This window comes from Tauraco erythrolophus, chromosome 9 (genome assembly GCF_009769465.1).
Source record: "Tauraco erythrolophus isolate bTauEry1 chromosome 9, bTauEry1.pri, whole genome shotgun sequence".
NCBI lineage: Eukaryota > Metazoa > Chordata > Aves > Musophagiformes > Musophagidae > Tauraco > Tauraco erythrolophus.
The window spans coordinates 1,647,028-1,659,815 of record NC_141473.1 but is presented as its reverse complement, the minus strand read 5'-3'; the positions used below and the strand labels follow the sequence as shown (position 1 = coordinate 1,659,815).

The following is a 12,788-nucleotide window of genomic DNA, read 5'->3' as shown; positions in this document are numbered from 1 at the left end:
TTTACATCCCACATACTGAACCTAAAATTTCGGTTTTCCATCTTTTTTTGGCAGTCAACATGACAAGTCAACGTGTAATTATAATCAAATGAATAGTTAAGCGAATGCTAGTGGTCACAGAATCATGGAATGGTTTGGGATGGAAGGGACCTCAAAGATCATCCAGTTCCAACCCCCCTGCCATGGGCAGGGACACCCTCCACTACACCAGGTTGCCCAAAGCCCCATCCAGCCTGGCCTTGAACACTGCCAGGGATGGGGCAGCCACAGCTTCTCTGGGCAACCTGTGCCAGTGCCTCACCACCCTCAGAGGGAAGAATTTCTTCCTTATAGCTAATTTAAACCTACCTGACGTGCAGCTGGAGCAGAGGTCCCAGGGCAGACTGACTTTGAAAGAAGCCATTTCACGTGCGCTGAAACCGCGCTACCGACCGCAGCGACGCTCAGCAAGTGGGAAGGGTCGGGGGATTTGCTTCAAAACCACGCTGCTATGAAGCAAAATGATAATCTAAATAAAGCAATAGTCTAAGGAGATCACAGCTTAGATTCACAAAGGTATCTACACACCCACGTTTCTACTGAAATCCACAGGAACTTAGGTCTGATCCTCAGGTGTTCCAACTAGGTGAGGAAAAACACAATCTGGAGACACAGATGGAGAGGATCAGTTGAAAAATATTAATGTTTAACTCTCTATTAGACCAAACCTGAAGAGGAATGACTTTGTTTCAAAATATTGATTCTGCATATCATTCACACATCTGGCCTATGAGGGGGACTATGCTGCACAAATGAAACCGTATATAATACAAACCACAAACAGTTTCTATTTACCTTTATACTTGGGTGTCTGCAGAATGCAATTCAATTATTAATGGCATAACAAAACCAGTCGATTCCATACTGTAGCCAAAGTGGTGTTTAATGCTTCTGCTTTTGTAAGTAACAATTTACAAAATACAAAGTTAAAAATATTAGATGATATCATTTTAAGCTGAATTAAAAACAGACCATATGCCTATTTTACTATATACATGTTAATAAAGTATCACTCAGGTTATTTTGTGTGCAAACCACAGTATTAGGAAATAGAAAGAGTGCACAGTTTTTTATCAATAAAACAAAATTCCATAGTTATATAAGCAGAAGAAAAGTCTTACAAAAATAATTTTGTGGTTCTACTGCAGATTTGACACAAATCTGCTTTAAAGAAGTAGTCACCTGTCCCAACTTGTACAGCATTCATCTGTCCCCATCACAACAGCTTTATGATCCCGACTGACAAATCCTGAAACAAATTACAAACGTGGTACATCTATTTAAAAAAATACCAGTTATAAGCTTTCAATATATTAAACTATTAAGTTAGAATTTACCTTCATACTGACTGATTTGTAAATGTATTCCTTGCCCCCTTAGAAAGCACGGAGTAAGGAATCACATCCTAGCTGAAAGACTCACTTTGAAGCTTATCCAGCAGTGTATGCATTCTCATTTGTAAAAAAATGAGGGATAACGATGATGTTTAGCTGTCCAGAAAGAGACACACGTCAATTCTAGTCATATAGGAACTACCAAGCAAATATTGAAGTTGCCAATGCTTAATAAAAGGAGCAAAGTCAAGTTCAACATTCTCCTGATAGCCAATACGTTTCTCATACCAACAAACAACAGCAAAGAAAAAAATACTGTTGGAAACCATTGACATTTTCATCATTTCTGTGCTGTGATGTTGAAGGTTTCGCTATGAGGCGAGAAAGGATGCCCACAACAAAACCTGATACAAAACACTGGTTTTGTATTTGTAAGTAGTCTTCCCACTCAAGATGTTTCTTGGACTCTTCCCATGCATCTGCCTGCTCCTAGTCACTAGAGCACGGAGGATATTGAACTAGACGTTCCCAATTGACCCAGTCTGGTGCTTTTGCAGTTAAATAACTAGGGAAGATCATCCTGGACACTGAAATGTTAGGGATGCAAAAATTCAAACACTTGATCAACTCTGAAGGAATAGAAAGACACAGACGGGTTTTCACAGAAATCTTTGCTAAGGAAGAAAGGCATTGCACTTGTGTATCAAAATCTTTTTTTTTTTAATACTCACTTTCATTACAAATCGTGCTACGATGTGGCAGAGATGGTAACTGCCAAGTGGTTTTAATTCCTTTTCTAGTCTAATGTATTTTATTGACAACAGTATAACTACATGAAAGTGGTAACTGGGACAGTCTACAAATGAGAGGAGTTAACTTTCCATTAGCTAATCTATTTCTACACCCCTTTTTGGAGTTCATTCTCAAACCAGATCAAATTGGTAAGGGAAGAGAGGGGGGTTTTATTTAAATATTATTAAAGAACCGATCTGACATATCCCATATTGTGTTCCTGGAGAAGGCCAAAGGCTATAGTTAAACCCAAACACAAAGAACCCTGCTTGTGACCACTTTGCTCAAGTTCAGTTTCTACAGCATTTAGATGTTCAAAACGTACACGTGAAGAATGTAACTGCTGATCAGTGAGACTCGATGAAAACTGCAGCGTTACGTTTTTAACAGGGTGAAGAAAGTACAAGAGGCCCGTGTTCACAGTGCAGGGAACAGTAAAAAACAGGATAAAGTCCTCCAATTTGTTCAGCTGTGTAGATGCAGTAACCTCCAAGGACAGTCCTGAGAGTCAGGGTGGACAGCGTAATAAAATACCTGCACAGCGTACAGTAACAACGGGAGGATTGATACGAAAAAATTACATTAAAATCGAACCCTAGTATGACTTCATCAGCCTCTGTAATGCAGCCACAAACTGTGACCAGTCCCGTGATTTATGTACGACAACATTTTATAAAAAACAATAGTTACTGTAAAAGGAGACGAATTAAAAAGGACACAGCCCCAAACCTATGCAGATCATAAGGAAAACCAGTTGGTTCTCATTTTTACCATATTCCACACCAGATTAAAATACAGTTAAGTTTAAAGCAAACAGAAGAAATATATACACAGGTATCTGTGAATTCTTAACATGAGAAAATTTGAGTTATTTAAATGAAAAGCACCCTTTTGGTTTCACAATCCATAGATATATCCCTGTGTTTTAAACCTGAAGGCACACTTCTTTGCTCTAATATATTCTAGCAGAAAACTGTGCCATCATGGAGTCCAAGTCTACTTTTGATATTCTTCTCTGTGGATACCCTAAAATTTGACTATTCACTGTTTACTGATGGTTACTTGTCACACATTTTACTTGATGAAGCATAACAGGTTTTCAGTAATTTTGCAGTAACTGAACTTTCAGACACCTTTTAGCCTTTTGCCTTCAAGCAGCTATTTCAGCTTTTACAGCACAGGATCTGCTGCTTAGCCATCCCTTTTTTGGCTGCTATTAATACCAGGATTTTTAAAAAACAAAGGTGGGAAAGTGTTGTAAGAATGAACTGCCCACAAAATATGATCTAGTTACCCTGGTAACACATACGTAGTTTCAGCCTTTAGAAAACTGAAAATATACTTTAGAAATAATTTTGTATCATTATTTTGCATGGGTTGAGAAACTCTGATGTCAGTATACAGGAATTCTCTCATCATTCTGTCATTACAAGTGAGGATATGTTCCTTCCTAGCTCGGATAGATACTACTGCTTGCATCAACCTGTATTGGGAGCGGAAGGATTCAAGATGAGTTTCAGATTTCCAAGGTAACAGGGACAATACGATTTTTAAACCCACTGTGTTTCTTGGAGGTTTGATCTTTTGATGGATTATACTGTTCCTGTGATTGAAGAAAATTTTGAAGTGTCTGAAAAATTTCACTTTGAAAATACTTTTTTTTGATGTAACTAAAATTTATATTGGCTTAGAGGAAAATTGACTCTTTCCTAACCAAACAGTCTGCATGCCAGTTTCGTGCAGGTTTGCTTTATAGACTTATTTCCTCATCTATTACTTAACTGAATTCAGTATTTATATCATATTTGTGTATTTAGGAAGAATTTCTCCTTAATAACAGCCAACTCAGTGCTAGCTACAGCTCCACACACAACCTCGAAAGCATTCTAGGACTCTGAAAAACCTTTGCCTAAGGATTTTGCAGTCTGATAAACCCCACTGGGAAACTAACCTTTAAAAGCCTGTCACTAGATTTTGGAAACTTCGGAGCTATCATTTAATTTAAACTGGCTCCTGGCTGCTCAGAACAGGAGAGACCAAATGCTGTCATGCCTCCCGTGTCTGTTTTGGGCTGAACTCTGCCGGAAAGCTGAGTGGCAGCGGGGCACAGCTATAGCTCAGCAGCTCTCCAGACAGTGGAGATTGCTTTTGTTGTGAATTTTGGCAGGTCCCAGCAATTCCCCTCCCGTGCAGAGGGTTAACACGCTGCCATTCTGAGCTTTCAGGACCCTTCTGCCTCAACCAGAGCAGCCACTGAAGTGTCACATCCCAACAGCACACCTCGGCTATCCTGAGTCTAAAAATCTCAACGTGTTGGAAAATTATACAGTCCTATATACTGGCAAAACGTACATGAAATGATGTGTGATAAGCCAATAAAATGACGTTGGATGACAAGTTCAAGGCTTTTTAACAGATTTGTTCTAATATCACAATGACTGGAAAGGCAGAGCCAGGGGGTGTCTGGCATCTTAACAACTCTGCGAGGTTGCCACGGAGCTGAATTACTGTTCCCCTTTGCTTCATAGAGGGTTGTTCAAATATTACTCCTTTTTCTGTTAGATACTCATCTGCCACGCTCACAAACTCTGCTTGTTGTAAACTATCTAGAAGTACAGCATGTAAGATACCTGAATTGGATGCATATTTTGGATTTAAACATAAGTTTCAATAGGATTTTTACTGGCCTTTGCAGCTGCAAAGTGAACAGCCTTCTAAAAATGAAGGCATTTCTGTCCTTCTATTTCTGCCAGCATATATAAGGCTGAGCTAAAACTGCAGGCCCTGTACCCACGGAAATGCAAGGACCATTTTCCAAAAGTATCACAGAAAGTGCCCAAGAGAGACAGGAAAATCTCTTGTATCAACATGATCTTCGGCCCAGTCCCAGGTGAAGACTGGCCCAAAGGCCAGATCAACTTAAAGAGTCTAAAATATTAAATCAACGTGGGTTTTGTTTGAGGTTTTGTTGTTGTTGTGTTTTTTTTTTTTTTTTTTTTAACACATACTGAGCTACCTTAAAAGCAGAAGCATTTTTCCGAGTGTAAAATCCATGATATCCATAATTGTGCACTGGAAGAGTAACACCCACAGCAAACTGCTGTGTGATGGACACGGCACACGACCCCACGCCGTGGGTGAACGTGCAGATATCCAGCTGCGCAGGGCTCACGGGCGCATCTTCAGGATTCAAACAGAGAAGCCGTGTTGCTGATCTGCTGGCTCTCAATTTCTAGAAGCCCAGGATATGATTGAAGTGTCCCTGAAATGACAAAATTCCATGTCACTAAAAATCATCTCATCGAAAACTGAAGCCTTCCCTCAGTATATATTTTCAAACTTTATTTTAAAAGAAACTGACTGGTCCACTAACCGCATCACAAATTCCCTTTTTTTTTCCTGAAGAACTGGTGGACAACTAAAAAGTCTGGACAGCGAAGGGACCGTTCAGTGTAATCTGTATAAGGAGCATGACTGAGTTATGATACTAGTTCTGCATAAACCCATAGAGAATACAGTCAATTTTAGCATCATACTTGTACTCCTTACTCTCTTACCATTAAATGTTTAAAGATTTTGAGGATAGAACAGAAATTTACTTTCTGGTTGGCAACTTTTATTTTAAACTCAAGTCTGCATTTGTTTACATCACATTGTATTTGTTTAAAGAATGTATTCACAGTAATAGTTTTAGAACTAAAAAAACATTAATTCTAGTTATCATGTAACATAATAACCTCAAGTACAATTGTGTTCTTCTCCCCACCCCGATATCCTCAAGTTATCCAGCTTTTAATCTCAAGTTCATTACTAGGCCATAGGAAAAAATGTCCAGCTAATCCAATTTAAAATAGAAATGGTGTTATTTGGAATTACAGTATTTGTACTCAGTCATAATTTCCCCAAATTAAGTGGTCACTGATATAGAAGAATTTTACGAACTCTAATGTTGTCACTGTAGTTTGGGAATACAACAGAACTGACTTCGTAATGTGCCAATTTGGGTTTTAATCCCAAGATGTTCTCTTCTTTTTTCGGGTTTTAACCCCCAAGATGTTCTCCATGCCCCTAAAGACAGTAACACATCTGGAAAGTTCAAACTTGATAATCCACATATGTGGTCACAGTGGTTTCTGTATTCCTAAAGTCAGCCCTGGATCTGGTTTCTATTTTATTTTTAAAGATGAGCAGAAATAAGTTCACAAAGTAAATGTCTTTTCAGTCACAACTCCCGACTTACGACAGCAACCTCAGTCTCACAGCAGTCAATGGAAACTTCGCCATTAATTCCATCAAATCAAAGATTTTGCTACAAACATTCAGCCTTTCTGAAGAAATGCACAGCATTCTCCCGCACCTCTCCTCATTTTTGGCTCTGTAAGGAATCTTGTGTGATGGTTCAAAAGGATACAGAGGATTTGAACAGAAGTCAAGAGTAGCGACTGTGAATTTAAGAAACTTCCTAAACTTTGCATGGGAAAGGAAACTGTAGGAATACCATAACCTCTGTCACTCTTACCAGCCATTCTCTCTTGAGGGTTTTGGCCTTCTATACTATACAGGGCTGAAAAGAGAATGGTTAAGATGACAGTTATAGAATCACAGAATCACAGAATGGTTTGGGTTGGAAGGGACCTCAAAGATCATCCAGTTCCAACCCCCCTGTCATGGGCAGGGACACCCTCCACTACACCAGGTTGCCCAAAGCCTCATCCAACCTGGCCTTGAACACTTCCAGGGATGGGGCAGCCACAGCTTCTCTGGGCAACCTGTGCCAGTGCCTCACCACCCTCAGAGGGAAGAATTTCTTCCTTAGATCTGATCTAAATCTCCTCTCTTTCAGTTTAAAGCCATTGCCCCGTGTCCTGTCACTACATGCCCTTGTAAAAAGTCCCTTTCCAGCTTTCCTGTAGGCCCCCTTTAGGTACTGGAAGGCTGCAATGACTTATCCATCAGTGGGAGACTCCAGTGCTACTGCTGCAGTTACGGCACGCTACACGGTGCCAAGTCACAGCTGTGACGAAAGCCTACACAAATGAAAAAAAATACAGGTTTTAAGCAGACTGCTTTGGACACCAAGAGCAGCCTATCTGAATCAGCTCAGAAGTCAGCACTATCCAGCTCTCCGAATACTTGCACTGTTTTTCAGGAAAGTCTGGTTGTCTGTGCCGGGCTCTGATTGCTACTGGTTCTTAGCTCGTCTAAAACCAGCTCTGGTATGTCTACAGCATAATATTTTCAGGCTATGTCTAGTTGTTGGAAAGGAAGTATCCAATTAGGGGGAAAAATAGGAGATAGAATGGGATTCCTGAATATTTTACTATGATCCAGTAAATCAAGGACAATATACAAACGGGGTAGAGGAAGTTGTACGTTAGTGGTTGCTTCAGTTACTTCCTAAACTCTGCTTTTTAGAGTGAGTTTGAAAAATGTGTTTGCAGTCTCTGTATTTTCCAACCGCTGCTGGAAACATATTAGTTTGTGTACTGCTGGCGTGCCTCAGAAATGCTAAATCAATCTGCCTTCTTTTATTTACATGCTTTATTCCTGAGAAATGTAATTGCAGTTTTTATTAACTTTATGTTTTATGGATCTAATACTTAAGAACAAGTCTATCTTTTATGTCACAGAAGGAGGGTTAATATACTTACAGATTCTCCAGCAATACATCTTGGGCAAGGCTGGGCAGTACCTCTGCTTCCATGATTTTCAAAAATCTAATGAAGGAAAACACATACAATGCCATTCAAAAAGAAAAAAAAAAGGCAATTATTTGCAATTTTATTATAAAACGTATTTTAGATGCGTTCATCTAAAAAACAGACGTTGTTGACAGTGTAAACATACCATTGCATTTTGCTTTGTCTTTGTAGCCCAAAGACCGGAGTCAGTGGAGATTTTCTGTTTAGAATCCAGCTCCATGGCACAATCAGCCTCACTGGGAATGGTTTCTAACGGCCTGCATGCTCGCTTCTGCAAGAATCCAAAGCAACATTTAGATGACTTGGCAAGGCACAGGCCACCGAACCCAAAGCCTTCAGGATTCCATTGTTTGTGACTGATAGGGATCTCGTGTTCACTTGTAAGAACAGTAAGTTGGGAAAACGCGGGCTACCAGACAGCAGAATTCTGTACTTAACACTGCATCTCATGCTGGATGAGCAGGGAAATCTGCAGATCTCACTGAACATCTCCCTGCCTCAGTTTCATAAACCGGGGATGGAAGGCCGCTGGGAAAAGAGCACGCGTCACCCTCCATTAGTGTATAATTTGGGATGGCGCTTATCAAAGGAGCGGATCAGGGGAAGTTGTGCGAAATGACTAATTACATCAAGGAAACGGAAGGAAAACCCTGAAGCCAAGTCAGACAGCTACGGAGACATGTTCCGTAATGATTTTTCTGTCTTTTCTCTGAACACTGTCACCTTTTCACAGCTTTCCGTCGCTACATAACCAATTAACTTCCCGTTCTTGAAGCTCTAACCCAAGCTGCCACCTAGGACCGAATGACACGTGGATGTCCTGCAACTCCAAGGCACCCCACCTCCGGAGAAAGGGCTGGCCCCACCAGGGATGTCCTTCCCGCAGTGCAACCCAACCCAAGCGCAGCGGTCCCCAGAAACACGGCCGTACTGCTGCGTGAGAACCGGGGCAGGAACTGGTAAGGTTGGGATCCAGGTCTGTGGAAGACACAGATCGGAGACCTTCGGAAGAATATCCTTGGCCTGTCACTGCTACGCCATGCAATGGGAGGACGACCTAAATCCCAGGGGCTCCTTGAAATTCTAACAGCAAATTAAGAGAATAACGGGAAATTTCGAAACTGACACAGACGTTTCAGGGTCTGGCTCTGAATTCCGAAGAGAAACACGCGCTTTTGAAACTTTTTTCTGACGCCTTTCTGAACAAACTTTGTTTAAGGAATAACAATATTCGATCTCTTTCACAAGCACTTGATTTCACAGGCAGAAGATGTGCTGCCACAGAACTAACAGACTATTGAAGCACGGAAACGAAATTTAAAATTTGAATATGTTATGCAAAATAAAATGGATCAATACAACAGGAACCTCAGTGGAAAACAGTTGAAACGAGAACGCTACCGAGGAATGCAGGATATTTGGATGGGAAGTAAATCAAAAAGTGAAATATGTATTGTACTAAGAAAGTGAATAATATAATAACAAAAAGTCTGAGAAGGTCCTCTAAAGATAGACCGCCTTCCACTGGGAAAACATTCTCTTCCCTTTGTTGCTGAAGAACTCGTCCTTTATTAAAAGGTGCAGCATAGTGGTACAGCAGAGTAGTAAGATGTGTGAGATGAAGGAGAAAAGGGAAAAAACGACTTGCTGCCATACATCAGAAGAAATACAGCTTATGAAAAATAAATTCAAGGTATTGTTTTTTGGGGGGGGGTTAAGATACTTAGCATCAGTGACAGGAATTCAGCATACAGAGTAGACGGCTGACAAACTTATCATACCAATGCCAAGACAATTTGTGGAAGTTTCTAGCAGAGGCTGGCTTCAGGGAAGACTTCACTCTCTGGAAATCTTGCTCTTAGGAAAAAACAATCAATAGCTCAATCCTGCCTGCGCGCAGAACAGACGTAGAGCAGGACTCAAAGAGCCTGTGATTAATACGGATCAACGAGCTCGCTGTTCAAAAGGGAAGGAAGGATTCCATCAAAATGACTGCTTTTGTTAGGGATGATCACGGTACACCCAGCTTGGAAACGTAGTGTAAGACAAGCAACACCAAATCACACACCGTCCCAGAACGAGCAGAAAACAAGTCTCTCTGCAGAGAAGATACTCTAATTTTTCCAGCTGGAAAGTCCTGGAAAAACACAGGCATTTTCATCGATGCTGAAAGGACAAAGGCCTCACAGATGCTGCTTTTCATAAACAGTGAAAATAAATTGGTGCAGAAATCAGCTACATCAAAATAACTAACCTAAATGCAATGGAAAATAGTTTTAAGAAAGGCTACCACTTGCCTTTTTTTTTTTTTTCTTATTTAGCTGTAAGATTTGAAAGATCTCCTACAAATTTAGCATGTTAATCACAAGTAATTTCTGGTTTGTTTACCACACTTTCAAAAGCCAGGCTAGCTTCTCTTTTGTGTTTCATAAACAGCTGTCCCATGGGTATAAAGCAGGTCTCCATCCAGCCCAGCTTTGCTTAGCTGAGCTCCAGCAGATACCTTTACGGAAAGAACAATGATGGCCATACGTAGATGCTCCCTGTTATTAGGGCCCAGCTCCCTACTGAAAAAGGCTCATTTTGGGAAAGCAGATGGAACACGGGGTCCATGCAGGTCCTTGTTCTGGGAAACTTTGCTTGCAGTCCAGTCCAAACCAGAACACGCCATGTGAATAGCTCCAGCCTTGAAAAATCCGATATTCTTTACTGGCCTCTAAATCCTAATCTAACGTACAACATCAACGAGCTCCATCCTGATGCAAGTTTCTGAAATCCATATAAATAACTACATCAAGGTGCAGAAGGAAATAATATGTACGAATATACAACATACAGTAGAAGCTGAGAGAGAGCAGAAAAAACTGTTGGGAATCTCCCCCGCTTACAACAGCCACTAGCACAGGACGCTGCATGATAGCAGCACCAAACATGAGGATGCTTAAGACTCCAAAATATTGTCTCCCAGCCCCAGCACTGGTAACGGCTCACAGCCCCAAAAGGACAGAATCCCAAGAAGAGCGACAAACGTTCTGATATGAGACCTAAAATGTGCAAAACTCTTTGGCGTCACAGCCGTGCGAGTTACGAAGCACCAGTCACTGCGCCACAGTGTGCAGGTACTGGGAGATGGAGAGCCCAGTTTAACAAGCACGCCTCACCTCGACAGTCGGAAGGTCACGCGTAGGTGTTTCACCTCCTGCCTGTGACCGAGCACACGACTGCAGCAGCTCAACTGTTCCCTTAAACTCATTAAGCCGTGATGCCCCAGTTGTAATCCGGACCATAACAGCTGCTGTTTTAGGGAAAAAACCACCCTCGGCTGCCTTGCCTTAGCTACTCTACACAGAACAGGTTCTAACTGTAATAAGAAAAATTCTCTTTTTAAAACTACCTTGACTCCTGTATTCTACTTTCTACAAAGGCGGCAACTTCAATTCTGAGTGGCTGTCTTAGAAGTTTGAGAAGAATTTCACCAGGTCTCCAGGCAGCTGGCTCGTTAATGCTTTTGTTAGCGGACAAACTGCAATTCATGGCCCACAGGAAAGCTATTATTTCCCTCTCTAACCTCAAAACCAGGAGAAATCCCTTCTTTTCTATGTAGCCTTGTCAGAGTCAGAAAATCCACTGAACAGACATTCCTCCTCTTCTCCGCAAACGGTGTATCTCCGAAAAATGAGGTTTCTGAGCTCCTGTGTCACACGTGAACAGGGATGACCAAGTAACAGTGGGGGAGGGCGCGAACACCGGGATAAGTTTTTCTTGGAACTCCTGTTGCCAGCTTGGCACTTCCTAGGAAGAAAGATGCTTACAAGGCGGTGGATGGAGGGACACCTTGTTGGAATGAATCCGACTGGAGAAACCCACACACAAGCCTGGCTGAAACGGGAAACTGTTCCAGAAGCACGACATATAAATGCCAAACACGTGGATCTTGTGAGGCACATCCTGGAGCCAGGACAGCTGAAAATAGACAGCATTAATAATGCCACCTGGTAAAAGGGTATCAGCGGAGGGGGAAAAAAAATAAGAAAGAACAAAAATAGTGAAATTCCAGTTCAAATGGTGAGAGGTGCGCGCAGGCTGCCCGCCTCCACGCGGACCAAGAGCTCGGCACCGGCGCAGCACGAACTTGGAACCGGCACCAGTTAACATGGCCGGGGGGGTCCGCGGGGCACCGCTAACGCCCCCCACCCCGCGCCCCGGCCCGGCGCTGTCGCCGCGCCGCCGCCAGGCGGCACCGACCGCCCAACCGGCCATGGGGCCGGCGGCTGCCCGCGGGGCGGAGCGGGCACCGCGGGACCTGCCGCGCAGCGGCCGGGCCGGGCTGGAGAAGCCGCTCCCGCCGCCGGCGGGCAGTTGCGGGGCGCTCCCCCCCCCCGCCCCCCCCCCCCGGCGGAAGGCCGAGCCGCCGGTTCCCGCCACGTCCCCGCGCGCGCGCGCGCGGGCGCAACTCACGCGCTCCGGTTCCCCCGGCTCCGGCTCGTGCGCGCGCAGCGCCCCCCGCCGCCCCCGCGCGGGCAGCGGCAGCGCGGCCATGGCGGCCCCGCGCCGGGCTCCGCCGCCCGACGGCCCCGCGGCGGCTACCGGGGCCCCGGGTGGGGCGGGGCGAGCGCGGGGCGGGGCGGGAGGCCGCTGTTCATCGCCCCGCGGCGAGCGCGAACGCGCGACATGGCGCCTGGCGGAGCGGTTCGCGCAGCGGTTCGCGCTGCGGCTCCGCGTTTCTCACGGGGCGGGCGAGCGCGGGTCCCGCGGGCCCCGGTCAGCACCGGCGCTCCGGGCCGCGCCGCCCGCTCCCGCGCGTCCGACGTCAGCTGCGCTCCCGCGGAGGGGAGCGGCGCTCTGACGTCACCGCGGGTCACCGCGATCGGGGTTTGGGAATTGGCGTTTTAGGCGCTCTCCGAGCGCTTCTTAAACTGGT

At 44.0% G+C, this 12,788-nt stretch overlaps 1 protein-coding gene across 1 annotated transcript; it reads right to left on the bottom strand.

Moving 5' to 3' along the window:
- Window positions 1-5,145: 5,145 nt before the first annotated feature.
- On the bottom strand, window positions 5,146-12,406 carry C9H10orf143 (chromosome 9 C10orf143 homolog). The gene is made up of 4 exons (XM_086616446.1): window positions 12,326-12,406; window positions 8,013-8,138; window positions 7,817-7,882; window positions 5,146-5,427 (listed from the first exon to the last, which is right to left on the bottom strand). The coding sequence occupies exons 1-4, from the start codon at window positions 12,404-12,406 to the stop codon at window positions 5,398-5,400; spliced, it is 303 nt and encodes a 100-aa protein (XP_086472572.1). The 3' UTR covers window positions 5,146-5,397.
- Between the last annotated feature and the right edge of the window lie 382 nt (window positions 12,407-12,788).